This window comes from Solenopsis invicta, chromosome 9, assembly GCF_016802725.1.
Source record: "Solenopsis invicta isolate M01_SB chromosome 9, UNIL_Sinv_3.0, whole genome shotgun sequence".
Lineage (NCBI taxonomy): Eukaryota > Metazoa > Arthropoda > Insecta > Hymenoptera > Formicidae > Solenopsis > Solenopsis invicta.
This window is the reverse complement of record NC_052672.1, coordinates 4,370,608-4,397,643: the sequence shown is the minus strand read 5'-3', so window position 1 is coordinate 4,397,643 and position 27,036 is coordinate 4,370,608. Positions and strand designations below refer to the sequence as shown.

General features: G+C 45.9%; 2 protein-coding genes across 6 annotated transcripts; one reads left to right on the top strand and one right to left on the bottom strand.

Moving 5' to 3' along the window:
- Positions 1 to 1,974: 1,974 nt before the first annotated feature.
- Positions 1,975 to 25,461, top strand: LOC105207342 (cytochrome P450 4C1). 5 transcript variants are annotated; one of them, XM_039453346.1, is made up of 8 exons: positions 1,975 to 2,096; positions 19,320 to 19,505; positions 21,082 to 21,151; positions 23,408 to 23,534; positions 23,632 to 23,707; positions 23,787 to 23,899; positions 24,013 to 24,250; positions 24,661 to 25,461. In XM_039453346.1, exons 2-8 carry the CDS (start codon positions 19,388 to 19,390, stop codon positions 25,020 to 25,022), a joined length of 1,104 nt encoding a protein of 367 aa, XP_039309280.1. In that variant the 5' UTR covers positions 1,975 to 2,096; positions 19,320 to 19,387; the 3' UTR covers positions 25,023 to 25,461. The 5 variants fall into 5 exon arrangements, with proteins under 5 accessions (XP_039309280.1, XP_039309281.1, XP_039309284.1 ...); XM_039453347.1 differs by lacking the exon at positions 1,975 to 2,096 and having other exon boundaries at positions 19,121 to 19,505; XM_039453350.1 differs by lacking the exons at positions 1,975 to 2,096; positions 19,320 to 19,505; positions 21,082 to 21,151 and adding an exon at positions 21,642 to 21,751 and having other exon boundaries at positions 24,661 to 25,456.
- On the bottom strand, positions 3,316 to 7,125 carry LOC120358695. Its single transcript, XM_039453732.1, has 3 exons — positions 6,448 to 7,125; positions 5,143 to 6,276; positions 3,316 to 5,016 (listed from the first exon to the last, which is right to left on the bottom strand). The coding sequence occupies exons 1-3, from the start codon at positions 7,123 to 7,125 to the stop codon at positions 3,316 to 3,318; spliced, it is 3,513 nt and encodes a 1,170-aa protein (XP_039309666.1).
- Positions 25,462 to 27,036: the final 1,575 nt, after the last annotated feature.

Genomic DNA, 27,036 nt, shown 5'->3' with positions numbered 1-27,036 from the left:
TGATTGTCGGGTAGCCTGGCTGTCGACTCGCGTAGGGGGTACCGTCGGGGCGGTCAGTGGCGTGACGTTTGTTTCCGGTACGGTCTCCCTGGCGCTGGTTGGTGGTACCGGGGCGTCCTCGTCCTCCAGGTCGGAGAGCGTGCGGTTGCGTTGACGGTCGATGGAGCCGTTGAGCTTGCCGAGACCACGTCCTTCTTGGTCGCGGATGTAGCCGTCCGAGGTTGGGTTTGGCTTGGCCGTGACGGTGGCTCGGTGAGGAGTGCAGCGAGCTTCCTGACGTTGGTAGCTGAAGACCCCTGCACCCGTACCCCTATCACCGGGGCATCCTTCCTTGGGTCCGGTGTCGGTTGGTCCCGGGCGTGCTGCTGACGGGGGCCTGCTCTCCTGGTTTCCTTAATCAGTTTGCGCGGTGGTGCTTGCACACTGATGACCCGACGTTTCGGTCGCCCGGTTGTCGTCCTGGACAGGCTGCGCGAGTCGGCGGTAGAACGTGGTGCGGCGGGCTGGTGGTCGGCCGTCGCCAGAAACAGGTCCGGGCGAACAGGCGCTTTGGTCAGGCCTGACACCATAACACCTCGAACTTCTCGTCGTTGGTAGGCTCCGTTAATAATGCGTCCAGTTGCTCCATTTCCTGGGATAATTTTCTGCGATTTCATGGTTCACCAGCCCGCCTTATATACTTCTCCGGGCCTGAAAGCGGGTGCTTCTTCCCTAGAGACGGCATGACTCCTGGGCGTGATTCTCATATGCTCAATTCCTGGCAGGGTCATCGGCATTGGTTTCCGCTGCCTCATAGTTGCCGTGAGCATCGTCTGCTTGGTCGTCGTCTACTCGGTCGTCATCTGCTCGGTTGTCGTCTATAAAAGAATTAAAAAACCATAATTTATATATTCATTGATTGTTATATTAGAGCAGTTATTACACAAATTCTTCAAATGCGAAAATAATATTCTTACAATTATTTCTTGCAAATTGCATATAATTTAAACAATAAAAGATATGTTATTAACATTATTTTACATGTTTATAACGTCTTAAATTATTTTATTTATATTTTTGTTACTTTTATTTTTTTATAATGTACTTTTAAACAAGAATTAATAAAAAACATTTTTAAACGAATCTAACTGGATAGCCTCTAGACATATATATTATTTTATGTAAATGACTCATGTAAAAAAAAAGAGGAGGAAAATATATCGGTACTGCCTATTTTGTCGGGTTTGTCTCATTTTGTCAGACGCTCATTATTACTTACAAAGAACTTAAGCGTTACATAATTCTAAATGATAATTTAGAAAAATGCTGTATTATCTGATACAAGATACTTTTTTGTTTATATTAATGTTTCTGAAGTATTTGTTTGCGTTTATGTTTTTTTGCAATTTTTGTTTAAGAATAATAATTAAAAAGTAAAGTGGTATGTTAATATCAGCGATCTTTTTTTAATATATTATTCATTTAATACGATAACCGTCGTAACTATCATGATAGAAAAGCATGTTTTTAAAATAGTAATATAAATCATTCTCGAACAGTTATTAAACGTTCTTATTCAGAAATTTATTCTTAAATGAGATTTTAATCCAATAAAAGAGATTAGATGGGTAAGAAAATTTATTGAGGGAGTGATCTTTTTATTTTATCAATACTGATACTACGTAATACGTATAATAATCAAATTTTGTTATTGTATAATTATTAGGTATATTGTAAATATAATTGTTTTATTAGTAAAAAGAGGATGAAAGTATACTAAAAGTTTTGTTGTGTGAATTTATTTGAAGAAATTAAAAATTTTTTCTAAAATAAAATTTCTCTTTAACAATTCTGATTAAATTTCATGAAAAACTGTTGTTGTTAAATAAAATTTGTCATTATAATAAAATGAAAAGTTCACAGGTTCAATAAAATTATTTTTGTTAAATGATACTAATAGTCATAAAAATATGTTATATGTTTTTTTTTTTAAATATCATATTATATCCTTTTCAATCATTTATAGCATATATTACCCTGCACCATAAATATCACAAAAGGGTCGCGTTATGATTTGCTGGAATCCTGGTTCGGCAAGGGACTTCTAACGTCTACAGGTGAGTAAATAATAAAATTATATGAATCATTTATTGTATACATATTTCTTATAAACTTAGAATTTTATTAAAAATTGGAGCTTAGTTGCTATTTTTTACTGAGCTATGCTTAAGTAGTCATTCATGAAAATATTTAGATAAGCTGTAAAGAACAAGTTTTATTTTCTGTTCAATACAGATATATGTACATGTGTTCAGTGGGAAAAACTTAATTTTCGTCACTGTGTTTTCGTTTATTTATTTGTTTGAGAGTTACCACTTACAGTGCGTTTCTTCTACTATATTATCGCGTTACACTATCACGTTAACGACAGTTGCGCGGTCCGAGTATTCTCGCTGAGCGAGAGGGCTACGACGCCATGCGACGATCGCCCTTTGTTATCGGCTCGGGAGCGTATTTCGCCCCGAGTTCGTATTAGAGGTACGACTCTTCGCTTGGTTATCTCGAATAGGCGAGCTCGCGGAAGCACGGCAGGGAGAGCGAACACTTGGTTGCTACCGCGACGAAGTCGGATTAAAAAAGGTAACGGAGAGCCTTCCAGACCCTTATTTATTAATTCAGGAATCGCCACGTTCTCACCCCACTTGGTTCCGATTTCCGAAATCCTCGCCCGATTGGGCGATTCGGATGTTTGGTTTCCAAGCGCAGCGAATAAAGACGATCGGCCGACGAACGATTGCCGACGGTCCCAGGACTAGTGACGCCGATATTGTCACAGGACAATTATTTACAATCGCCCTGCAATTGTAATATCGGCGCCGCATCGTCTAGACGATGTTTATGGCTGGGGGATAACCGCGTGCGACCCGGAAAGATTCGAACCCGTCCAAGCTTCGCTTCTTTGTTTATTTGTGTCCCTTTTTTGCTGCTTTGTTATGCCGCGTCATCCGACCGTCGCCTATTCGATGTGATGCACGTATGCATCCGCATGTGTGTGCGCGATGCGCATTTCTCGTCGTTACATCCTCCCCCCGTTAAGAGGAATCGATCAACCCCTTTGAGGAAGATCGCTTACGCATAATGGATCGATCCACGCTATATTATATAGCTAAACGCATGCCCTTTTTGTAACGGGGTTTGTATTTATATGTGATATGTATTATCGGGCAGTATGTCGTATCTCTATCGCTAAATTGCTTATATTATTATTATTATGTTATTGTCATACTATTGTATAGCCATTATTGGCTTGACGCACGAATTATGTGAGGACGCTTGCTACTGCTCGATCGGCAGGGGGCACAAATGATTGGCCGCTCTTTTTATTTGCCCGGCCGGAGTTTTCACAGTCGCTGTCCGCACCACTCCGTCTTCGCCAGGGTGGACCATTATTACCTTGCCCATCGCCCATCGAGTACATGGCGCACCCTTGTCTTTGATGAGAACGATGGTTCCGACGTCAAGCCTTGGTCCCTCTCTGATCCATTTGTTGCGCGTCTGGAGCTCGTTCAAATATTCAAGACTCCAGCGCGCCCAGAAGTCTTGCCGCACCTTCTTAATGTGCTGCCATGTTGACAATTGGTTGGCTGGAACAGACGACAGGTCGCCCTCCGCGAGGGCCGTCAGAGGTTTACCGATCAAATAATGAACCGGCGACAGTACCAGTAAGTCGTTCGGATCGGAAGAAAGGAAAGTGATCGGTCGGGAATTCAGAACGCCTTCTATTTCGACGACAAGAGTATTTAATTCTTCGAAAGTAAATAAAGAATCTCCTACTACGCGCTTAAAGTGATGCTTAAATAGTTTTACGCTGGATTCCCACAGACCCCCGAAATGCGGCGCCGCCGGCGGAATGAAATGCCATGTTACGCGATGATCGCTTGCGAATCTGCTCACGCGTTCTCTATGCTCATCAGAATTAATTAAGACGTATAACTCTTTTAGTTGATTATTCGCCCCTATAAAATTAGTCCCGTTATCGGAATAGACGTGCTGCGGTAGTCCTCGTCTCGCTGCGAACCGTCGCAGCGCTGCAAGAAATCCGTCCGTTGATAAGTCGCTCACGATCTCGAGGTGCATCGCCTTCACGGACATGCATATGAAAACGCATACGTACACCTTGACTCGTGCTCGATTACGGTATTTCTTTTCCTTGATATAGAATGGCCCGCAAAAATCTATTCCGGTATTCGCAAAAGGTATTGCCTCGCGCACACGAGCCGCCGGCAGATTCCCCATTCTATATTCGATTGCCTTAGCCTCGAATCGAAAGCATCGAACACACGCACGCACGATTTTTCGTACTTGATTGCGCCCGTCGACTAACCAGTATTTTTGACGCAAAGTGTACAGCGTCGTTTGAATGCCCGCGTGATGATGCACCTCGTGAGTCTCGCGAATGATACGATCGGTTAACTTGTGTCGGCTATGAATCAAAATCGGATGCTTACGTGAGAATGACAAATCTGCCCTTTGGAGACGTCCTCCTACGCGAATCAAGCCGCGGTCGTCCAAAAATGGATTCAAATTCGCGATTCTGCCCTTGCTCACGGAACATCCGCTCTTGAGTTCCTTAATCTCGGAGCAAAATCGATCGGCCTGCATGATTCGCAATATTCGCGTTTCCGCCTCGTCTATTTCACTCGAACACAACGAACCGGTGTGTTTATTGTTAGGTAGAAATCTCAAACAATATGCAATAACCCTGAGTAGTTTCGAATGCGAAGAGTATCTTTCGAACATTTCAGAGTCGCAATGCGCGGTCAACAAACAAACATTTCTTTTTAACTCGAGTGTCTCGTTCATATGTATAAGTTCGTTAGGCCAATCGTTTTCGCCCTCTCGTAACCACGCCGGTCCGGAAAACCACGTCCGATTTTTTGAAAATGCATGAGGTAGCTGACCTCGCGATATCGCGTCGGCGGGATTGTCCTCTGATCTGACATGCCGCCATTTCTTCGGATCCGTAAGCCTTTGTATCTCCGCAACGCGATTCGCCACGAATGAATTGAGCAGATGAGGCGCCGTGCTCAGCCAGTGCAAAACGACGGTCGAATCGCACCAGAAAAATGCTTTGGAAGGGGTTAAGGGTTATGCGCTGCTTACTTCACTATACAATCGGGCCAATAGTAACGCGCCGCAAAGTTCGAGACGAGGTATGGTGATAACCTTTAACGGCGCGACGCGTGATTTGGCGCACAATAATTTAATGACCACATTGCCGTCCTTTCCCGCCGAGCGTATATACAGACACGCGCCGTATGCAACGCCGCTAGCATCACAAAATCCGTGGACTTGAATGCCTTGATAATTGTCGATCAAGAATCTTCGATCGATTGATATTTGATCTATTGTCTCGAGTTGTCCAACAAAATCCAGCCATTCGGTGTATACGCTTTGCGGTACGGACTCGTCCCAATCCAATTTGCATTTCCATACGTCTTGCATCAATTTTTTGGCATATAATACGACGGGACCCAACAAGCCCAAAGGGTCGAATATCCTCGCTATTTCCGATAATATGCTCCGTTTTGTTAATTTTTTCGCGATTTTGATTGGCCGTATGGAATAGCATATTTCATCGTTCCGCGCGCACCACACTACGCCAAGTGTTCTTAAGGAGCGATCCCCGCCGAATGTGAATTTCGTGTGAAGCGCGCCGACCGCGAGATCGTTTACGCAACGCTCATCGTTGGATGCCCATTGCCTGATCGCGAAACCGCCCCTTGCGAGCAGCGCAATTATTTCCTCTCTAATTGCTCGGACTTCTTCAACGCTATCGGCTCCGGTTAAAAGGTCATCTACGTACAGATGGGACTTAAGAATTTCAGCTGCCTTAAGATATATCTCGTGTTCATCGTCCGCTAATTTATGCAAAGTTCGGATCGCAAGAAAGGACGAAGACGAGACGCCGAACGTAAGAGTATTAAATTGCAAAGTCTCTATCTTGTCATTTCGTCGCCATAGCAGTCGTTGGTAACGCCGATCGTCTTCGTGCAATCTTATTTGCAAATACATTTTTTCAATATCCGCGGTGATGACATATTTATATGCACGGAATCTGATTAAATGTGTAAATAATTTGACCTGTATTAACGGACCTACCATCACTACGTCGTTCAAAGACACGCCGGTACTCGATTTAGTGGACGCGTCGAATACGATTCGCACCTTGGTGGTACTGCTCGTATCCTTGATCACCGCGTGGTGAGGTAAATAATATCCATCATCGGAGGGATCCTTAACCGGGGAAATATAATTTAATTTTATATATTCGACTATTGCACGAGTGTATTCGACTCTCAATGACTCAATCGCGCTGAGTTTTCATTCTAACGCCGAGAAGCGCTTGAGTGCGATCGCGCGCGAATCGCCAAGGCGCCTATTTGTTTCGCGAAACGGCAAGCGAACCGTATAACGCCCGCTATCATCCCGGGAAACGTTTTTTATAAAATGCGCCTCGCATCCAACTTCCGTTCTCGTGCTTGATCTATCCGTCGCGACTTCCTCGATTGCCCAGAATTTATCTAACTGATTTTCCAATTTTGTCATACCACACATTTCTAATCTTGACTGTATACGCGCGGTCGTTTCTCCAGCAAGTACCCAACCTAGTCGTGTTTTCTGCAGATACAAGTCACGTCCTGCTCGCGACAGATTAATCTGCCCTATGGAGAATAGCGATAATGTGGCTCCGGCACCAATTAATAACTCGACCGGACGCGGTATATGAAAATCGGAGTCTGCCAATCTGATATTTGCGGGTATGTCGACTGAATTTCGAGGGAAAACCTCGGACGGTATTAAATCCGCGATGGCCGGAATAGTTAGACACGTGAGCTCCTTGTAAAAACTATCATGCGTCGATTGTATCGCGACGCGTACTACACCCTTCGAAACGGTATTCATTGCGTTAATCGCGCCAATCGGCGACGAATGTACCTTTACGGGTAGGTTCAAACGTCGCACAACGCGCTCTGTTATGAAGTTAGCCGTCGCGCACGTATCCAGTAAGGCACGGCACTTAATAGGATCACGTTCGCCGCCGTGGATGTATACCATCGCGCTCGTCATTAATTGCGGCGCCATCGCGTGCGATATCGACGCGAGGCTTATCACCCTTTTTGTAATCGGATCGGCTAGTCATGCGGATTGGTCGGTATCGGGCTTAGATTCGGATTTGCTCGCGTATCCTTCGAGATGAAGAAGCGTGTTGTGACGTTTCTGACAGATCGAGCAGCCTGAGAACTTGCAAGGGCGATCCCGATGAGAGCGCATGCAATTATAACAAAGCCTTGCATTTTTTATGGTCTCAATGCGCTTAGGTGTCGGTAATTGCTTAAATTTATCGCACAAGAATAGCGGATGCCGCCTTGCCTTGCACACAATGCAGTTTTTTTCTTTACGTCCGATATTTGACACAAAGGCCTTGTTTTCCGGCTGAAATCGTTTCCTTTTCGCGGGAAGTTCGCCCTTGCACTTCTCCGTTTCCTTTGCCCTTTCACGCATCGACACGCATACCGCCGTTTTGTATAAGAAATCGTACATCTGTTCGAGCCCTGGGCATTCGCCCATTTCGAGAGTCGCTTCCCACCTTTCTAACGTCGTTTTCGGTAATTTACTTCTCAAGACGTGGACGACTACCTCGGGCGTGATGGAAATTTCTAGCGCGCTTAATGCTGCGACGTGTTGCTGTGCGTCGTCAGCGAGCTTCGACAATCCGCTCGTAGTTTCTTTGTCTAACGTAGGCAAGTTCAAGATCGAGGAAATATGACGATCTACCAAAATGCGTTTCACCTCGTAGGAACGCTCAAGCAAATCCCACGCCTTGGAATAATTAATCTTATCCACCGCAAAGATGTTTATTTTATTTGCAGCGTCGCCGGTTAACGCCGATTTTAGGTAATGTAATTTGTCGACGTCCGACAAATCCGCTTGCGAACCGATCATATTTTGAAACGCGTTTTTAAAGGATAGCCAGCCTTCGAATCGGCCGTCAAACGTCGGCAGAGACGCATCAGGTAATTTGATGCGCCTTTTCTTTATCATGCTTACATCGTCGTTCGACCGCGCCTCGTCGTGCGACACGCTGGAACCCGCGCTCGAGGTGCCCGCAGCACCTTAGGAGCTTAAAATGTCCTCGATTTTACTCGCGAGAGCATAGAAGCGTTCTTGAAGATTCTTAAATTCTTCCACGTGCGCGTCACTTGAATCTAACATCGCGAGTTCCTCATTATATCCCTCGTACGCGTGGTGCAATTCGGTTAAACGCGCGCTTCGCAATCTTAACGCGGTGCCGCTAATCTTGCCCTTGTCGACAAGATTACTCAAATTGGTGATTTGGGATTTCAAGTACGTTCTTTTATGGACGAGGAGTTTAACTCGGTCTGTCAGCGTTATTGTATGGGAATAGGCTTGAAATCGAACGACTTACTTTGACTCAGCTACGCTCGGCGTGTGATCGTGACCTGTCGTGTCGCTGATCCGTTTCTTGTCGAAGCGTGTCAGGCTATCGCCACCGGCCGTTCCTTGGGTGTAGTTCCGACGATCCTTTCTCGCCGAATCGTGCCAGGCTGCCGTTATCGGCTCTTCCTCGTGCGAAGTCCCGACCTCACAGGAGGCACCAAATAATGTTCAGTGGGAAAAACTTAATTTTCGTCACTGTGTTTTCGTTTATTTATTTGTTTGAGAGTTACCACTTACAGTGCGTTTCTTCTACTATATTATCGCGTTACACTATCACGTTAACGACAGTTGCGCGGTCCGAGTATTCTCGCTGAGCGAGAGGGCTACGACGCCATGCGACGATCGCCCTTTGTTATCGGCTCGGGAGCGTATTTCGCCCCGAGTTCGTATTAGAGGTACGACTCTTCGCTTGGTTATCTCGAATAGGCGAGCTCGCGGAAGCACGGCAGGGAGAGCGAACACTTGGTTGCTACCGCGACGAAGTCGGATTAAAAAAGGTAACGGAGAGCCTTCCAGACCCTTATTTATTAATTCAGGAATCGCCACGTTCTCACCCCACTTGGTTCCGATTTCCGAAATCCTCGCCCGATTGGGCGATTCGGATGTTTGGTTTCCAAGCGCAGCGAATAAAGACGATCGGCCGACGAACGATTGCCGACGGTCCCAGGACTAGTGACGCCGATATTGTCACAGGACAATTATTTACAATCGCCCTGCAATTGTAATATCGGCGCCGCATCGTCTAGACGATGTTTATGGCTGGGTGATAACCGCGTGCGACCCGGAAAGATTCGAACCCGTCCAAGCTTCGCTTCTTTGTTTATTTGTGTCCCTTTTTTGCTGCTTTGTTATGCCGCGTCATCCGACCGTCGCCTATTCGATGTGATGCACGTATTGCATCCGCATGTGTGTGCGCGATGCGCATTTCTCGTCGTTACAACATGTATTCATACTCTAACGTAACAACACGTTTTAGTCCTTGTAATTTATTAAACATATTCGTATACTTCTTGAAAATATGAAAAACATTTATTGAATATTACTACTTGACCACATTTGAAAATTCACTGATTGTTTTATAAATGGACTCAAATTATTCTCATGTAGCAATAAGAATTGCGCATTCTATCGTACAAATTTATTAGTAATCGTGAATAATTCAACATTTATTATTCGAATTTCGCAAATTAATATATATTTTATATTCTATTTGACATTTTGATGTAACCTTCTATATGGTTTGACACATCCGCTTCATTTATTTATTTGTTTATTTATATTTATTTAAATCTATACGTCTAAATTTGTTTAATTTTTACGTTACTTATTAAGACTGCTAAGACTAAGTTGAAATATTCAATTTACCGATTTATCCCTGCTGATCTGTTCGGGTCTATTTGACCCAAAATGATTTTTTCTCTGTAACATTTTTATGTGACAAGTGAGCAGTTTGACCTTTCATGACTTTGTTTTATATCTTAAAAACGTTACTGTGATTAAGAAAGTTTAAAAAAATTTTTCCTTCTTTTCCTAAAATTTTTAGTTGTTACGTACGTTACGTTTGGCTCAATATGAACCCAAAAAAATAATTAATAACGCTAATTAAAATTTAACAGTGTTTTATGACAAAAAGGAACATAATATTAAATTTAGTTATTATTATTGTATTATAAATCAATGTTTGGCAACAAGTTTATTGTTTTCAGGAATATTATCAAATATTGTGAGAAAAGGGAACAAATTTCATTACTTTATTATTTATTTATATTATTATCTGAAATAGCACAAAATATTCCGAAACAGCATAAAACATTTACTAAATATTTATAATATTTATTTTAATATTTTATAAACGTATATCATAAACATTTAATAAATATATTTATAAATTTAGATTTGACAAATCATAAATGTTTATCATAAACGTTTCAAAAATATTTACAATAAATATTATCATAATTATTTTGAAAATGTTTATTAATTGTTATGACAAAAATATATCTGAAAAAGTGCATTGCATCGATATTCGATTTCTCGAAGTTTATTGTCATCACTTTTCCGATATGTTGGTTCTCATTCAGTGCTTACTTCGTGGCGGCTGTTATCGTGGAGATCGCGTATTTTGACTATGTGTATTGAGAGATTAATAGTGTAACATTAAATTTGTAATGTATATAAGAAATTATGTAATATTAAAAGCTTTGTTACACAGTCCTGTTTTTTTTTTTTTTTTTTTTTGATAACGGAGAGGAAATGCGTTACCGCATACCCCAGGCCTCGGGGGAGGCCTGGTGGTTATGTGGGGCTCTTCCCCGCCGACGACGTGTCGGCGGGGACATACCCACTAAAACCTCTCCGGGTGTCCTGCCCTGGTCCATGACTGGGGGGCTCCGGGAACGCGTGCAGCATACTTCCGGAGCCCCCCGGACCCGATCGGCCATGGGCCGATTCGTCACGCCGGGTGCGCTCTGGGAACACCCGGCAGGGCTCTTGGGCCTGGTAGCCCTAGGTCGGGGGAAGGGGTGACACCAGCCCCCCGCCTCTTCCCCTGTTGGTTTGGGGGTAGAGCCCGGGGTATCCGGCCCCCGCCGTAACCCCGGGCCTCTTCGCGCCGCCCTGTGCGGCGGCGCGGCCCTCCTAACTACCCTAGGGGGGGGAGGGGGAGAATCCTCCCACTCCCCCCTCCCCGGCGTGGCAGGGGGGGTACGGCTCCGCGTTACGTCACGGAGTCGACCCCCCCGGACCGTCAGGTCGGGTCTGCCTCGCCGGGTTCACTAATACGGTGGGGGGCCCTCCTCCCACGGCTGTGCGTCCCAAAAGCTGGGCCGGCAGCCTAGGGGAGGGGGGTCGCTCCCTTTCATCATCATTTCCGTGGCGGTCGCCGTCGTCCCTCTCCTCCTCGATAGTGGGGAGGGAGGGGGCGACCGCCACGGCTCTTCTGCCCCTCCGCCTCCGTACAGCAGGGCCACTAGGGCCCGGAGGACGGGGGGCAGTTTTTCTTCGCCTAGGCGGCCGGGGCGGGAGCCAAGTTGGGTCATGGCTCTCGTCCCTGCCGCCCCTGCCACTGTTGGCGTTGCCAGGGGGCATTCGTCCCCCCGGCCGCCTCTCTCTCACCTTCTCGGCCTCCTCCTTCTGCAGCATTACTTGCTCGCAGAAGGAGGAGACCGCTTTCCAGGCACTCTCCCTGCCGACCATCTGACCAATGATGGCCGGCAGGGTGAGGTCATCTCCCACTTCGGCCCTCAGGACTCCGCGCAGCCCTTCCCACGCTGGACACTCTTCCAGCGTGTGCTGCGCGGAGTCCCGGGCGGTGCCACAGTGATGGCACCGTGTCGTCGGTTCCTTCCTTATCCTGCACAGGTACTCACCGAAGCAGCCATGCCCGATGAGCACCTGTGTCGTCCTGTAGGACAAACCGCCAAACGGGCGGCCCACCCAATCGTCCAGGTGTGGTAGGACGGCCTCCAAGATCCGAGATCCGGCCGCCGGCGGGTTGTCGATGAGGCTCCTTTTCCATGCCCTCATCACCCGCCGACGGGCCCTCTCCCGTAGCAACGCAGCGGCCCTGGGGGTAACTACCCCCCCCTCGAGGCGGATGGCTTTTGCCCTGGCGCAAGTCCACGCCAGGGCATCGGCCGTATACTCCGCCGGGGGGAGCCCCGCCAGGGCCATGATTGCCGCGTTGGGAGCGGTACTAAACGCGCGCGTTATCCTTCTCGCCAGCCGCCGCTGCACGTCGTGCAGCACCTTTTTGATGCGGCGGCTGGCCAGCGCCTCGCGGAACCACACCGGGGCGCCATACAGCGCCCCGGACATGACCGCGAGGGCGTACGCGCGTCTAGCACCCACCCTCGGACCCCGGAGGTTGGGCATCAACCCATTGAGGGCGTCTACCCTCCTGCCCAACCGCTGGGCCAGCTGATCAAAATGATCAGCGAAGGCCCAGCGACCGTCCAGGTGCAACCCAAGGTACTTCAGGGTTGCACCCACCTGGACACGGGTGTTGTCCACCAGGACGAAGGCCTGGGGCGGTACCCCGGAGGAGCCATCATGAAAGAAGATGGCCTCTGTCTTCTCCGGGGCCACCCTCAGGCCCAGGCCTTTAATGGCACCGACGACACAGGCCACAGCCCAGTCGCCATTGGCGACTGCTCTTCCCCAGGAGGTCCCCCCCGCTACTATGAACGTGTCGTCGGCGTAGCCGACGACGTAGCAGCGAGGGGGGAGGGCCGTGCGGAGCACTCTGTCATATGCGGCGTTCCATAGCAGGGGGCCCAAAACAGACCCCTGTGGAACGCCGCAGGACACGTCCCTCAGCTGCTGGAGTCCGTCTTTATCGCGGAACTCCAGCTCCCTCTCCCGGAAATAGTCCTGAACGATGGCGACGAGGTAGGGCGGCAAGCGAAAGTGCTCGCTCAGCGCCGCCACTACCTCGCCCCAGGGGAGGCTATTAAAGGCGTTGGCGATATCCAATGATATCGCCAACGCCACCATCCCGTCCCCCGTTAGGGATTCCGAGAGGGACCGAACTTGACGTATCGCGTAGATTGTCGATCGCGCCTCTCGGAACCCGTATTGTTCGGGGGACAGCTCAGGACCGTTCCGGGCCATATGCCGGATGATGCGGTTAGCGATTATTCGCTCGAAAATCTTGCCCGCATCATCCAGCATACAGAGGGGCCTGAACGCGGAGGGACTCTCCGCGGGCTTGCCCTCCTTTTTGAGGAGGACAAGCCGGGCCCTCTTCCACCTCCTGGGGAAGGTACCTTCTCGGAGGCACTTCGTGTACGTGGCACGAAGTGCCTCCCCTACGATGGGCGACGCCCTGGCCCAGACCTTGGCATAAATGCCATCTGGCCCGGGCGCCTTCGCTTTGCCCCTGATGCGGGCGAAGGCCGCGACCATTTCGTGCCTGGACACCTCCAGTTCCTCCGTCCATTCTGGGGGAGGGCCGGACTTTTCCGGGATGTCCCTCCCCCGGGTGGGGAACAGTGTGTCCACCACCTTTTGGAGGAACTGGGGGTCCAGCGTCTCCGAGACTGGAGGCGCCCATGGGCGAAGCCTTTTCGTCACAATGCGGTATGGCCTGCCCCACGGGTCGCGATCCAGCTCGGAGAGCATGTCCTGCCAGGCCGCGGCCTTCGCCCGAGCTATGGCGGTCCTCAGGGCCTTTCTGGCATCCCTGAGGACCGCCGTGGCGTTTGTCAGCACTTCCTCCATGCCCCGCCGCTTGGCGCGCGTGTGCGCCCGCCTGGCGGCCACGGTGGCTCGTCTGAGTTCAGCGAGCTCCGCGGACCACCAGTAGACGGCGCGGCGCGCCATTGGTCGGCTGCGGGGCATGGAGGCGTCGCATGCGCGCGACATCATGTCGCATAGGCGCTCCGCCTCCTCCTCGGCTCCAAGGTCAGCCTCTCTTCCCGGCCAGGTAGATGCCAGGAGGCTGACCTCGAGGGCTTCCGGGTCGAGCTTCCTCAGAACCCATCGACGTCCATCGCGTTTGCGGCGGCGTGACTCGCGCGTCTCCGCGGGGGGGGGAGACGAGCTCCATGGAGATTAGTCTATGATCAGACAGCTCTCCCAAGGAGCCCGTCTCCACGCGCCATCCCTTCACCCTGTTAAGGGCGTTGGGGGAAGCCCACGTCACGTCAACGATGGACTCCCCCCTTGCCCCCACGAAGGTGCTGACCCGGCCCCTGTTCAACAGGACCAGGCCGAGCCCCGCCGCAAACTCCAGGGTGAGGCGGCCCCTAAGGTCTGTGCGAGGGGAGCCCCAAGCCACAGCGTGGGCGTTGAGGTCTCACCCCACGACGACCGGCCTAGGAGAGCGAGCTATAATCTCGCTCTCCATGGCATCCAGGGCCGCCTCGTATTCCCCCCTGTTAAGGCTAGGGGGAAGTAACATCCCATAACGTCGATGGGTCCATACTCGACCATCACGAAGCCCTCTCCGGCCGATATCGGAATCATCGGCGGAGCGCCCGGCACGTGATGGCTGACCATCGCCACCTTTCCCGAGGGATCTCCAACCCAGTTGGGGTTGCCCTCGGGTATCCTATAAGGATCGGCGACGATGGCCAGCCCGCCACCTCCCTCCGCCAGGCACTGCGCAAGCATGTCCTGCGCAGCCCTGGCGTGGTTGAGGTTGGCCTGGAGGAGCCTAGGGGGCATCGTTGGCTTGCTCCCGAGGCTCCTCCACCTCCTGCATCTCTACGCAGTCTGTTGCTGCTTCCTCCTCTCTGACTCTCCTCTCCCTTTGCGGAGAGGAGCTTCTATCTCCGAGGGGGCCGCGATCTGCGGCGGGGTTGGCGTTGCTGTCGACCCCGCCTCGCTGCGGCCCCCGGCGCTCGGGGGTGCCTTTTGAGGCTTGTTCGCCAGGCACCCCTTCGCACCAATCCGATGTTCGGCGGGCTTGCCCGCGTCTTTACAGACCGGGCAGCCCGCTTTCTCCTTGCAGGCATTGGCCAGATGGCCAATGCCTCCGCATCTGTAGCAGCAGCCGGATCTGTCGATCCGGCTGCTGCACTTGGCCTGGACGTGGCCCGTGGCCAGGCACCGGTGGCACTGGAGTCCCCGCGAAGGGAGCAGCGCCACTCGGCAGCTTGACCAGCCCACCCTAACCCGGGGGGCGGCCAAGACTGCCTTGCCCGCCTTTGCTGGGCAGCGCACCCAGCAGGTGCCCAGCCCATTGGGAGCCATACGGATATCCCCCACTTTCAAATCGTGGGGGGAGCATCCTCCCATGGCTCCCAGGACCTCGGCCACCTCGCTGGAGGTGACCGAATCGTCCAGGCCGGTCAAGCGTAGCTCGACCGTCTTGCATGGTCGAGCTACCTTGACGTCGTCCCGTCCCGTCAGGGCAGCTCTGATCCCCTCGGCCAGGGCATCGGCTTTTGTACCATTATCGACGCCCCTAACCTCGAGAATCAGGGCTCCCGTGACCGCTCTGCGGGGGCGCAGGTCCTCGATTCCGAGGGAGGAGAGATCAACTCTCTCCCTCGCGGTCTTGAGGACCCGCGCATATGCTCCCGGGTCGGCACAGGTGACCGTGACTGCCGCTGTAGTCGGCGGCTTGATTCTGGTCACCCTAGCCGGGCCCTGGGAGCTGACACCGCTCGGTGGGGGTGGCCCCCCGGGACCCCCTTGGCCCCCTCCACAACCGCCCCTTTTCTTCTTCTTCTTCTTCGAAGAAGATTGTTGGGGGGGGTTTTTTGGGGCGGGACCGGAAGGACCCTTGTCGGCCTCTTCACCGTGGGGGCCGTCTTTGCCGCCTCCTCGACGGCTCTAGCGGCCTTCCGTCTCGACTTTTTGGAGACCACCTCCGTCCATAACTCCAGTATGGACGGGGTGGTCGTCTTCTGCGTCGGGGCGGGCTTCGCGGTCGTTGCGACCGCGTTGCCCGCTCCCTTCTGGGGGGCAGCCCCGGACTGCTTGGCAGTCTTGCCCGCAGTCGGGGGCGCCCTGGGCCTCTCTGGCACCCTAGGGGCGGGAAGGAGCCCCATCTCAGCGAGGACGGCCGGGAGAACTCTGGAAAGAGCCTCCTTGAGGCCGTCCTCGGTCAGGGCTTTCGCCCTCTTCTTCTCTTTTCTCCCGCCATCCTCCACCCTGGTCCATCCCGACGTCTCCAGAGAACTGGAGGGAGGGGGAAGGGAGGGGAAGGAGGTGCGGGAGGCGGGAGCCGCTACCCGGTCCGCCGCTTTCGACAGGGGGTTCAGCTGTTTGCTGACCCCCTGCAGCGGCGGACGGTAATAGGGCTTTTTGAAGTCCCTGGCTGATATGACCAGGGGCTCTTTTAACTTCTCCACGGACACGACCATCGGCCCTTTTTTGGGTCGCATGGTCGCGCCACCCACCAGCTGAGGGGGTTCCGGGGCGGGAAGCTCCTCTGCTCCCGTGTCCAAATCCTCATTTGGATCTGGCACGTGGGAGGGCGATCCCACCAGGGCCCCCAGGACCTCTTCATCGAGGTCCGTCTGGACCTCGGCGTCGGTGTATTCACCACCTTGGGCCATGGAAGGGCACTGGAGGCGCTCGACGCGGACTCTCAGTTGGCGGAGCTCTGCCTCCAGCTTAGCCTTTTCCTTGGCCCATTTGGCCCTGGCTTTCTTTAGGGCCGCACTTTCCTCCCGTTGGAGTCGCGCTTCATTACTCTCCCCTTGCCTGGCCACGATGGCGGTCAGGCCAGCCGTCAGTTCCGTGTAAGCGGTCCATAGGTCCCTCTTGATGGGACCTTGGATGTTGCCGGACCGCTCTACGGACTTGGCTATCATGCCCAAACTATTGGACATGACAGTCGCCACCGCAGCCAGGGGCTGTGCCTCCAGTTCCTCTGCGCGCTCGAGGGCTTCATTTTGCGCCCTCGAGGCTCGCCCAGAGGTGGGCTTGACCTCAGGGTTTGTGATTGCCCTGTGGTCTTTCTTTAATTGTTTGGCCTTTTCGGCTTCCGCCTTCTGTGCCAGGGCCTGGGCCGTAAATTGCCCCTTATGGGAGGGGTCTTTGGCGGGTCTCCCGCGTCCTCTCTTCGTCGGACCTTCATCCGTCTCGGTCGACGAAGAGATGTAATATGCGGGAGCCGTCTTCTTATGTGCCCTCTTAGTTCCCCGTCCCACCGACTCTACATCGGAGTCCACATCCATATGGATGGGCGCCCCGGCAGGTGTCGGTGAGGGCGGCAGGGAGGGTCTTTCCCTGTTTCCCTGGCTTGGCCCGGGAGTACTTCTCGGCTCGAGGCGGGTTTCATCCGGCCGGCAGTTATCGGGTTTAGCGCCCTTACTGCAGGCCGGGCCCGGCCTCGAGCCAGTGAGGCGTGCCTTCTCCCCCTTGGGGAGGAAGTCCTCCAGTGTAACTTGGAGCTTCCTGGTCTCCTCCTTTTTGTGGGGGAGGGGTTCCCCGGGGAACTGGACGGGCTGAAAAGCTCCAACCCTCCAGTCCCCACAGAGGGTCCCCTCGCGTGTTTAGTGGCATCTCTCCCTTCTGCGGGAGAGATGTCTCCTTTCAATAGGTCAGGAGAGGACGAAGATCTCGTCCCTCCCGATCCAGCACACAAGCGGGCGCCCTTGGGCGTACCGCTTTTTCCTGCCTCGTTTTTAATTTCATGATTCATTTTTGTTTGATCACACTCCCCGTGACGGCTGGACCGACCGGCGTATCTCCCACCCCGCCGAAACATGACCGGTACGGGTGCCCCCGGTACTCCGGGGGGTCGGCTTATGGCGCAGGCCCTGGGGATGTGACATCCAGGGCACGGGCCTCCAGCCCCCTACACACCCATACGGAGGAGCCATCAAGGGCTCGCCCCGTATGGGCTTTCAGGGGTCCCCCGCCTCCGACAGCGGGGGCACCGTCACGGGTGGCGCCACCCGGGGGGCCCCACGGACGGGTCGGGCAACGGAAGCGACGCCCCTTCCGCACCCTAGCCGCCGTGGCGACCAGCACGTCCACCCAGGGGGGTGACAACTCCCCTGGGGGGACAAGACTCCGGCCCGGCACCCGCTTCGGAAGGGACGCCGTCGCGGAATGCCGGGCCAGCCAACACCGCCCCGGGCCCCGCCTCGGAATACTTCCGAGCGGCCCCGGAGCCAGTCCAGCCCGCAACCTCGGGGAGGGTTTCCCACGAGGAACGCGCTGGACCGTCCTCCACCGCTCCGACCCTGACCCGGAATAAATCCGGGCGGCCCGGAGACGGCCCAGCCCGCTGGGTCCGGTGAACCGGGGTCCCAGCGGCCCGTCTCGTCCGATTGGTGGCGGCGGGGAGTTCCGTTCCGGGACAAGTCCCTTCACAGAGACTCCTCGCCGCTGTCCGCACGCGCCCTCGGCCCTGCCTCGGAAAAGTCCGAGCGGCCCGAGGGCCGCCCCGACCCGATGCATCGGGGAGAGTTTCCCACGATGCACGCGCCGGGACACCCCCGCCGCTCCGACCCTGCCCTGGAATACGTCCAGGCGGCCCGGAACGGCCCAGCCCGGCGGGATTGGCAGCGCCAAAACCCGCCGGCCCGTCCTTCCCGGAGGGACTGGCTCTCCCCGTGCCAGGACGCGAGCCGTGAGAACGACACCGTCCCCAGACACAGGGATTACCAGCCCCTCTCCTTCCCGTGCCCGCCGCGCCCGGAGACGCCTTGGGCAAGGCATTTGTCTTCGGTTTGGAGACAAATGCCTTCCACGTGATCTCTTGGCCCCCATCCCCGAGTACATTCGGGGATGGAGTTCACCCTCTCACCACGTTGAGGTGGGTCACATCGAGAGGGTTGTTACACAGTCCTGTTTTGTCTTGTCTTTACAAAATTTATACAAAATTTTTTAGTAAAAAGAAAACAAAGCGCTGCTGGCCAATGATTGAGTTTTACAACATAAATGCAAATTTTTTTAATCAAGCAATGACAACAAAACAAATATTGTATGTAGTAATTGCTAAAAACACATTTATAAGTCACACACAAGTTATTTTTGTCCAAATTGTATCAACTTATAAAATATGTTTTCCTTTATTTTTTGGTGTATTATTTATTTTTTTTTTATTTATCTTTGAATTTTTAGTAATAAAGGTTTATAGCTGTTTGTTTTGTTTTTATATATTTGCAAATATATAAAATAATGACCCGAATAGATCAACTGTATTGTAAATTCGAACAGATCAGCAGGGTTAATGATGAACAATCAGTTTAATGATTATGCGGATATATTTATGTTTATTATGGTAAATAAGTACATCTCTTTTTGCTTTCTGACCTTCTATTTTTTCTTTGATTGAACAAATTTTGTAGTTTTTTTATTTTTGCGGTATTCTAACAACTTGAATATATAACATTTTAATGCTGATTTAGGAAAACAATGGCGCCACGATAGAGACCTCATCCAGATACCATTTAATTCTAATACATTTGCTGTGGTTATGACTGAAAAAGCAAAACTTTTAACTGAGTGTCTCCAAAGAAAAATGGACGAAAATCCAGGGAATGCCGTTAATATTTTTCCTTTTCTTATGAACGCGGCTCTTGATATTATCTGCGGTAATGTATTATTTCTTATGATACACACTACATAATTACAATATTTTTCTCAAAAAAGCATTTTCAACATAATACATTATATACGTTACAATTAATATTATTAGTCATTTTATGAAAAGTAAAAAGAATATACAGTGTTGCATTTAAATAACTTAAAATTATCTAGATAAAGATAAGATAAATTACATTTAAAGTTATCTTAGATAAGATAAAGATAATTCAAATTTAATTTATCTAGATAAAAGAAAAATTTATACATTGTTTTATCTAGATAATTTTAAGATAATTTAACTGTTAAGGAAGAACATAGAATACAGAAAAATTTTTATAAAACTTCTATTTATTGGTTGAACATTGAACATTTATTGATTAAAATAATTAATAAATGAAAAGGAAATTATAAATCATAATTTCTTAAAAATAATAGTTTTTTAAATAATTTGTCCGAATTCTACCAAGTGCAAATATCTACTGTCCGCAACTGAAGAGGCGCTCTACTGCTGCCGATGATGGCAATGATGTATTATATTTTAGCGTCGAATTTGACCCGAGTTCGCCTTCAGTCGAAAACAATATTTGACTATAATAATTGTTGCGACAGCGTGAGATCGACTTGTGGTTTTTGTAGATGCGATTTTTGTAATCCCACTACACGTCATCTTAGATAATTTGATAAAGACAACACTTTTTTAAATCTAAGATAAGACAAAGATAATTTATATTTTGATCATCTAGATAAAGATAAGAAAAAGCCATTTCTTTATCTAGATAACTATCTAGATAATTTTATATAGATAACAGCAAACACTGAGAATATATTTAAAGTCGAGATCAAACCGCCGGTGTGTTAAGATTATACATAATGTTATCGTGCTGCCTCGACTCTGTTCAACATCCTTATAATTTTACTGCATTAATAACGTAATCTGACGGCACAATAGACTAAAAAAGATGACCGCTAATAAGATCGAGATACTGCTCAATGTGGGTGTTTTCTACCTTTAACTGTTTAATCATGTACTCTAGTCATCACCCTACATTTTCATTTCCCCATTGAATCATTATATTTATGTAAGCGACACATTTTAAATTGTAACATACTAAAGAAGGACAAATAAATCTGAAACATGTTTATGTAGTAAATTTATGTATTAAATTCTGCTTCTTAAATATATAATAAATTTAATTTATTATTGATTAGATCTAATAATTGCTTGACTCGACCTTGTTTACCGTTCAAATCTGCATACCTTTAAATTTATTAATATTTATTTTTTTAAATTTGCAAATTATTTGTTGTAATAGTAAAAAAATTCACGAATACATAAAAACACTAAAATCCAACTATGACCGAGGAAGGCCTTCTTGTTTAGATTTGAAAGAAATTCTTATTAAATTACTAAAGTAGTAATAGCAATATAATGTCAGAGATTTATGTTAGACTACTGTAATTCGTGCAAATTCTTGTTCTCACAAGCAAATTTTTATTTAGCAAAATTTTGTAATTAAGAAAGCAGACCTAATTGTTATAAACGACGTAGTAAAGAAAACAAAAATATCAATTATTATTTTGCAGAAACGGCAATGGGTATGGATTTACATGTTCAAGGAAGAGTTCAATCCCCACATATAACAGCAATACAAAAGTCAGTTCCAAAATTTTTATATTGCTATTGTTAATGAAACACTTAGTATTTTAATACTTAATAATGTTAAGAATCAATTTTAGCGGGTCTTGCGAAAGTGTGAAAACCCTTTAATATTTCAGAAAATAAGCATTTTCGAAAGAATTGTTCCGAAAGAATTTTAGACAATAGTTGTAGGGTTTAAAAAGATCTATTTACTGTGTAATTTACCGACTTTCCGCGCGCAGATCAGCTCGTCGGATTCTCGGTGCTAGACCGCGAAAATGGTTCGACGCGGTAGAAAGGAAGGTCGACGGGGCGGTTCGAGATACGTTAGGCGAGATATGATTTTGAACGTATTGACATATATTTGATCGACGACATGTACACGGTAAGCTATTTACATATATATATACACAAGTATGCGTCCCAGCGCTAGATTGTACAAGAGTATATCGGCGCATTCTGGTATGGGCGCGGCCTTTGGCCGGCGTGCCGCGTTTCGCAACGCGGTAAGCGTGGCCTGGCGATACGGTTCGCGGGCTAGCCGTCGCGACGCGATTATCGCGGGCAGGCCGGATTTCCGCGCGGTGTGGTGGTTTTTCGACGGAACCGTCGCAGGTTGGATGCGCGGCACCCTGTCATGTACCTTGACCCGAGAACCCGAACATGGCGGTTGCGGTTTGGTGGGTGTCACGAGGCAAGGGAGGTTGATTCCGAGCAGCCGGGGACCAGCTCGCTGACTAAGGACCTTGGCCCCGAGCGGGTCTCGACTTCCGGGCGTCCGTATGTTCAGGAAGGATCGGTGTCGGAGGCGGAGTACCCTCTCGCCGCGGCCAAGCACTCTTCGATCGGTTTTTCTGACTTCTGGGAGTGGAATATCACTGGCGCAGCGAATCGGTGTCGGAAAGCTGGCTGGTGACGGAGTCGACGTTTCTCGTCGTGACGGCCCTTACCGAGCGACTCCGCTCGCCAGCGTTATCTTTTCGGCGCTTGACGGCGGAGTCGTCGGGTTAGAGAGGACCGCGTGTCCTGCGAGTGCGCGTGCGCGCCGACTCAGCGCGTGCGATGACTCGGCGCGTCTCCTCTGACGGTGTTCGTCGCCAGGCGGTATTACGGTGTTTAAGTCTTAAAAACGGGTACCCGAGGTACCCCCGGTTATGGCCCGGCGGCCTTTCCGGCCGATTCTATTATTTTAACCTTAGGTGGTGTTGCCATGGTCAAATCAAGATTACAATGATTACTTTAAACAAAACGTTTTATTTTTTATTCCAGAATCTAATAGCAAGTGTCAATAACTTTTCGACACACTATAATAAAGTTACTATTCATTAAGTTATGAGACTTATAAGTATATAATGACTTTCAAGCCGCATAACTCGGCAAGTACAAAATAAAAATCAAATTTGTTATAATGTTTTGTAAAGCTTTTGACGTCGGTTAATAGATTCTGGACTCAAAAGTAGAAAATTCAATTAAAAAAATGTATGTGATTTTTATTTGAAGTAACACCATACAAGATTAGAATGATAGAATCAGTAAATAGATCATTCTAAATCCTGCTTTTATCTAAACCTTTATCTAAATCAATTCTTTCGAAATTGCTTATAGCAAATTTGGTTGGATGCACTAGTGAGCACTGGTGCACATTAAAACCGCCGTACACTAATCGATGAACGATATTTATTAACATAAATATATAAACAGATTAAATTGTGAAATACTTATTCGATATTTTATTATGCTATTTGATAAAATATATATTTTATTATTTATGATACTTATATTTTAATTTTTAATTATATTAGATCAGTGTACAGCGGCTTTAATATGCACCAGTGCGCACTAGTGCAGTCCAACCAAATTCGCTATTAGTTTTCGAAATATTAAATGGTTTCCACACTTTTGGAAGATCCTGTATATAATTTCAATTTTCGCAAGCACAACATTGGTATATTACGCTGCTCATGATGTAAAAAAGGAAGGTGAACCGTTGCATATAATGGCGGAGATCTATGAATCACAACCAATCAGAAATTGAACTAATTTGTGGAGCAAACTATTGCACTATTATGCTTTGGCGACTATATTGAATTTTGGAAATAATCTCAAAATTTGAATGACTAACGAGATTCCTACTATCCCCAACTCACTGCACATCTATCGGAATAGTCACCTTTCTTTTTCCGCTATGATGATATTCTTCAAGAACGACGTACTTGTGTTAATTTTTGCTTCCAACTCGATAAAATGCCAATCGTATTTTGATACTTTTAGAATAGCCAAATTAACAACGATTCGAATGTTTCAACCGTGGCTTTGGATTGATTGGCTGTATTATTTAACGCCTGCAGGAAGACAATATAAATCAACACTTAAAATAGTGCATGAATTTGCTGATGAGGTAAAAGAAATAACAGATTTAAAACAGTATCAGTGTTTAAATTTTTTACATATTGTTTATTAATTCACACATTTGCAATAAACATGATAAATTCTAGGTGATAAAAAAGAAAAAGCTGGAACAACATTCAAAAACTGACCTAATCAAACTTAAAAATAAGGATAATGACATAGGTATTGCTGTAAATTATAATTATGCATACATTTTACATTTTTTTTCTTTTTCTTTATTTTATAAAATGTATTGTATTAGGTAAGAAGAAGAAGACAACGTTTCTAGATGTATTATTAGAAGAAAATGCGAAAAACGACACTCCTATGAGTGATAATGAGTTGAGAGCGCATGTCGATACGATTATGAGTGCGGTAATATCCAAAAATAAAATTAAAATTCTTCATTTATCTTAATATAAAATTTTCTCTTATATCACTCAATAATGTATTTATACAATTGTAAAATAATATGAAAATAATAACAGGGACACGGCACAACTGCAGTAGCTGTATGTTGGACACTCTTTCTCTTAGGCAATAATCCCGATCACCAGGAAAAAGTTCACGAAGAACTCGAAGAGGTTTTCAGAGATTCAGAGACACCAGCCACTAAAGAGCAGCTGAATGACTTAAAGTATCTCAGCAGAGTTATAGACGAGACGCTTCGAATATTTCCGAGTGCACCTACAATCTCGAGGAAACTAATGAAAGAAGTAAAATTAGGTAAGACATTTAACTTACCAGTTAAAAAGAAAATTTTAAAGAATTTGTTTTGTAAACGTTTAAATGTGTTTGTAAATCAATTAAATGTAATAATTTTTTTGAAGGTAATCTTTTATGGTTTGGTACTTATGAAACTTTATAAATAAGGTTCTTATTATTCTTTTTGTTAAAAAAAATTAAAGTAATTTCTCTAAAAATACTTGTAGATAATCTTTTAAATTAAAAACTAAACTTGAATTATACTATTGCAAGATTGTTAAATTAATATTATAATCTCACATAATAGTTTAATTTTCAGATCACAAAAGCGATTATATCAATACAAAAAATCAATGTATTTTATAATGTATTTTGTGTATTATTAATCGAGGCAAATGCAATCTATAGTTAATTTATTTCTTTTATTTTAGATGACCATATTATCCTTCCAAAAGATCATGAGGTCGTAGTGCCAATAGTGCTTGTACATCGAAACCCAGAGGTTTGGCCGGATCCATTAAAGTTTGATCCAGATCGCTTCCTTCCAGAGAACAAAAATAAAAAACAGTATGCCTACATTCCGTTCAGCTCTGGACCGAGAAGCTGTATAGGAAAGAAATTTGCTCTAATCGAACTGAAAATCTTAGTGGTTGCTATTCTCAGAAAATGGAAAGTAGAGAGTGAAAAAACAATGGACACGATCAAATACGGTGAAATTATCGTTTTGGTACCCTGCGAGAAATTACTTATACATTTCGTACCCAAGAAACGATATCAATTTGCCAGCAAATAAGTATATGCTTTCTATAATTTGATTTTTATAACTACTGTTATTACTCTTTTACGTATATGTATTTTATACTTACATTTTTGCTTTTGTGGTGAATAACTATCCGCTTTAATAGTTAAATATTAATATAAAAATTTTTTTTTATTTATAATTATATATAAATTATAAACATTACAATGCCATTATTGCACACACACACACACACACACACACACACACACACACCCACACAAACGCACGCACGCACGCACGCACACACGCACACATGCATACACGCACACACGCAAATTATGATAATGTCTATGCGTTTGTTTGTATTCGTGTATAAAAAGAAATGTAATTAGGTTCGATAAAAAAATAAATGAGACCCAAATTTAAAATAATTTATTTTGAACTGATTATCATTTTACGATAAAAGAATGTTGCAAAAGTTAGCAAAAAATTAGTAATTTGCGTAAAAACTGAAAATTTTTTATCTTTAACTTAAAGCAAGAACTCGTGAAAGTTATTTTAATTGATCTTTTGGACTAATAAAAAAAAAGTTTAATATGAATCACTCCAAGAAGTTTAATTATTTGAAGTATTAAAAATTCATATTTTTGGAAAATCGGTAAATTATAATTTTACACTAATGATTAAAATTTCATTATTTGAACAACATAAAAAGGTAGATAAAGGGATGTAATAAATAAATATTGTTATTGTATGTATAATTAATAAATACGAATCTCGAGAATAGTCTAAAAAGTTTTATCGTGTTTGCGCGCGATCGATGCAGAAGGCGAAAGAATATTGTGTACGAATGCACATAATAATGCGTATACACCATATTAAAATAATTCTTTTTAATTTTGTAATTTTACTTATTATTTTTATACTGTTTGAAAACTAATAAACGTATACTTAATCAAAAATAAAGGGTTTCCAGAATGCCGAAAATTTACAAGTTATCAACACAAAGATACAATACTTTTTTCAAATTTTTGTGTAATTTATATAAAGAATAATAAAAAGAAATATGCTTATCGTATCTTTGGATAGTTGAATTTTTTTGCACCTTAATTCTAGTCTTCAAATTGCATTATAAAAAAAATTACAACAATGTAAAAATTGCATAGGGTACATCCTATTCATATGTGAAGAGCTAGAATTAAAATAGTGATTAAAATAAAACTCTATATACGGTATGTTATAGTTTTTTATCTCTGGATTTGTTGGTTTGCAAAAGCTAATTGATAGTGGTGGTACTCAGCATTACAATACTTGCTAAACTGAAAATAATGTATCTGACAGTAAGTTATTGTATAAAGATTTTTACACAATGTACATTTATTTTTATTTTATAAAGTATAGGAAGAGATACGTCTACAGGTATCTTTAAATAAATGTCTTTATAACATAAAATTTATTACTTAATTCCATTACTTTCTATACTATTATAGACTATATTACTTTCTATACTATTCTATACTATACGTTTTATTTAAAATGTCTTAATAATTTATAAAATATCTTTATTGAAGTTTACTTAAAATCAAAGTTAAATAAAAAATGTTTCTTTATTTTTTAATCATTTCTTTAATTTATATAAATTTGTAACAATTATTTTAAAAATTTTTATACATAATCACAAAAAACAATATTTAAACCGTAATGGGCACACTTCCAAATAATAACATAACGGTCACATATATAGAGTCCACTGGAACCCCTGCACAAAATCAGTCGCCAACTTTTTGATATTTCGCAAAAATTTTTCAGGTCATACATTGATATCGGTTCATTATCATCCAATAATTTTTTTTTCTAAATTAGAATTTAACATAATGTTAGCATAATGAAAAAATTCAAATAAAAAGCTGCTAAATTTAACTGTTTATAAAAATATTAGTAAAATTTTTAATTTCTGAGATTATTCAACAAAAATTTAGGGGTGTATTCTTAAGATAGTATATTTTTAGATAAAAATTAGTTTTATAAAGGGTTGTTCGATTTTGCGTAATTAAAAATTCAAATA

Excerpts from the sequence above, each read along its gene's own strand:
- LOC120358695 (XM_039453732.1), bottom strand. The coding sequence starts at position 7,125 with ATGGCGCCGCAATTAATGACGAGCGCGATGGTATACATCCACGGCGGC. Across the intron at positions 6,277-6,447 it reads ATGATAGCGGGCGTTATACG|GATCCCTCCGATGATGGATA; the intron begins GTTCGCTTGCCG and ends TCCCCGGTTAAG. Across the intron at positions 5,017-5,142 it reads TGGCCCGATTGTATAGTGAA|ATACAAAGGCTTACGGATCC; the intron begins GTAAGCAGCGCA and ends CGCGTTGCGGAG.
- LOC105207342 (XM_039453346.1), top strand. The coding sequence starts at position 19,388 with ATGACTGAAAAAGCAAAACTTTTAACTGAGTGTCTCCAAAGAAAAATG. Across the intron at positions 19,506-21,081 it reads GGCTCTTGATATTATCTGCG|AAACGGCAATGGGTATGGAT; the intron begins GTAATGTATTAT and ends ATTATTTTGCAG. Across the intron at positions 23,708-23,786 it reads AAATAAGGATAATGACATAG|GTAAGAAGAAGAAGACAACG; the intron begins GTATTGCTGTAA and ends GTATTGTATTAG.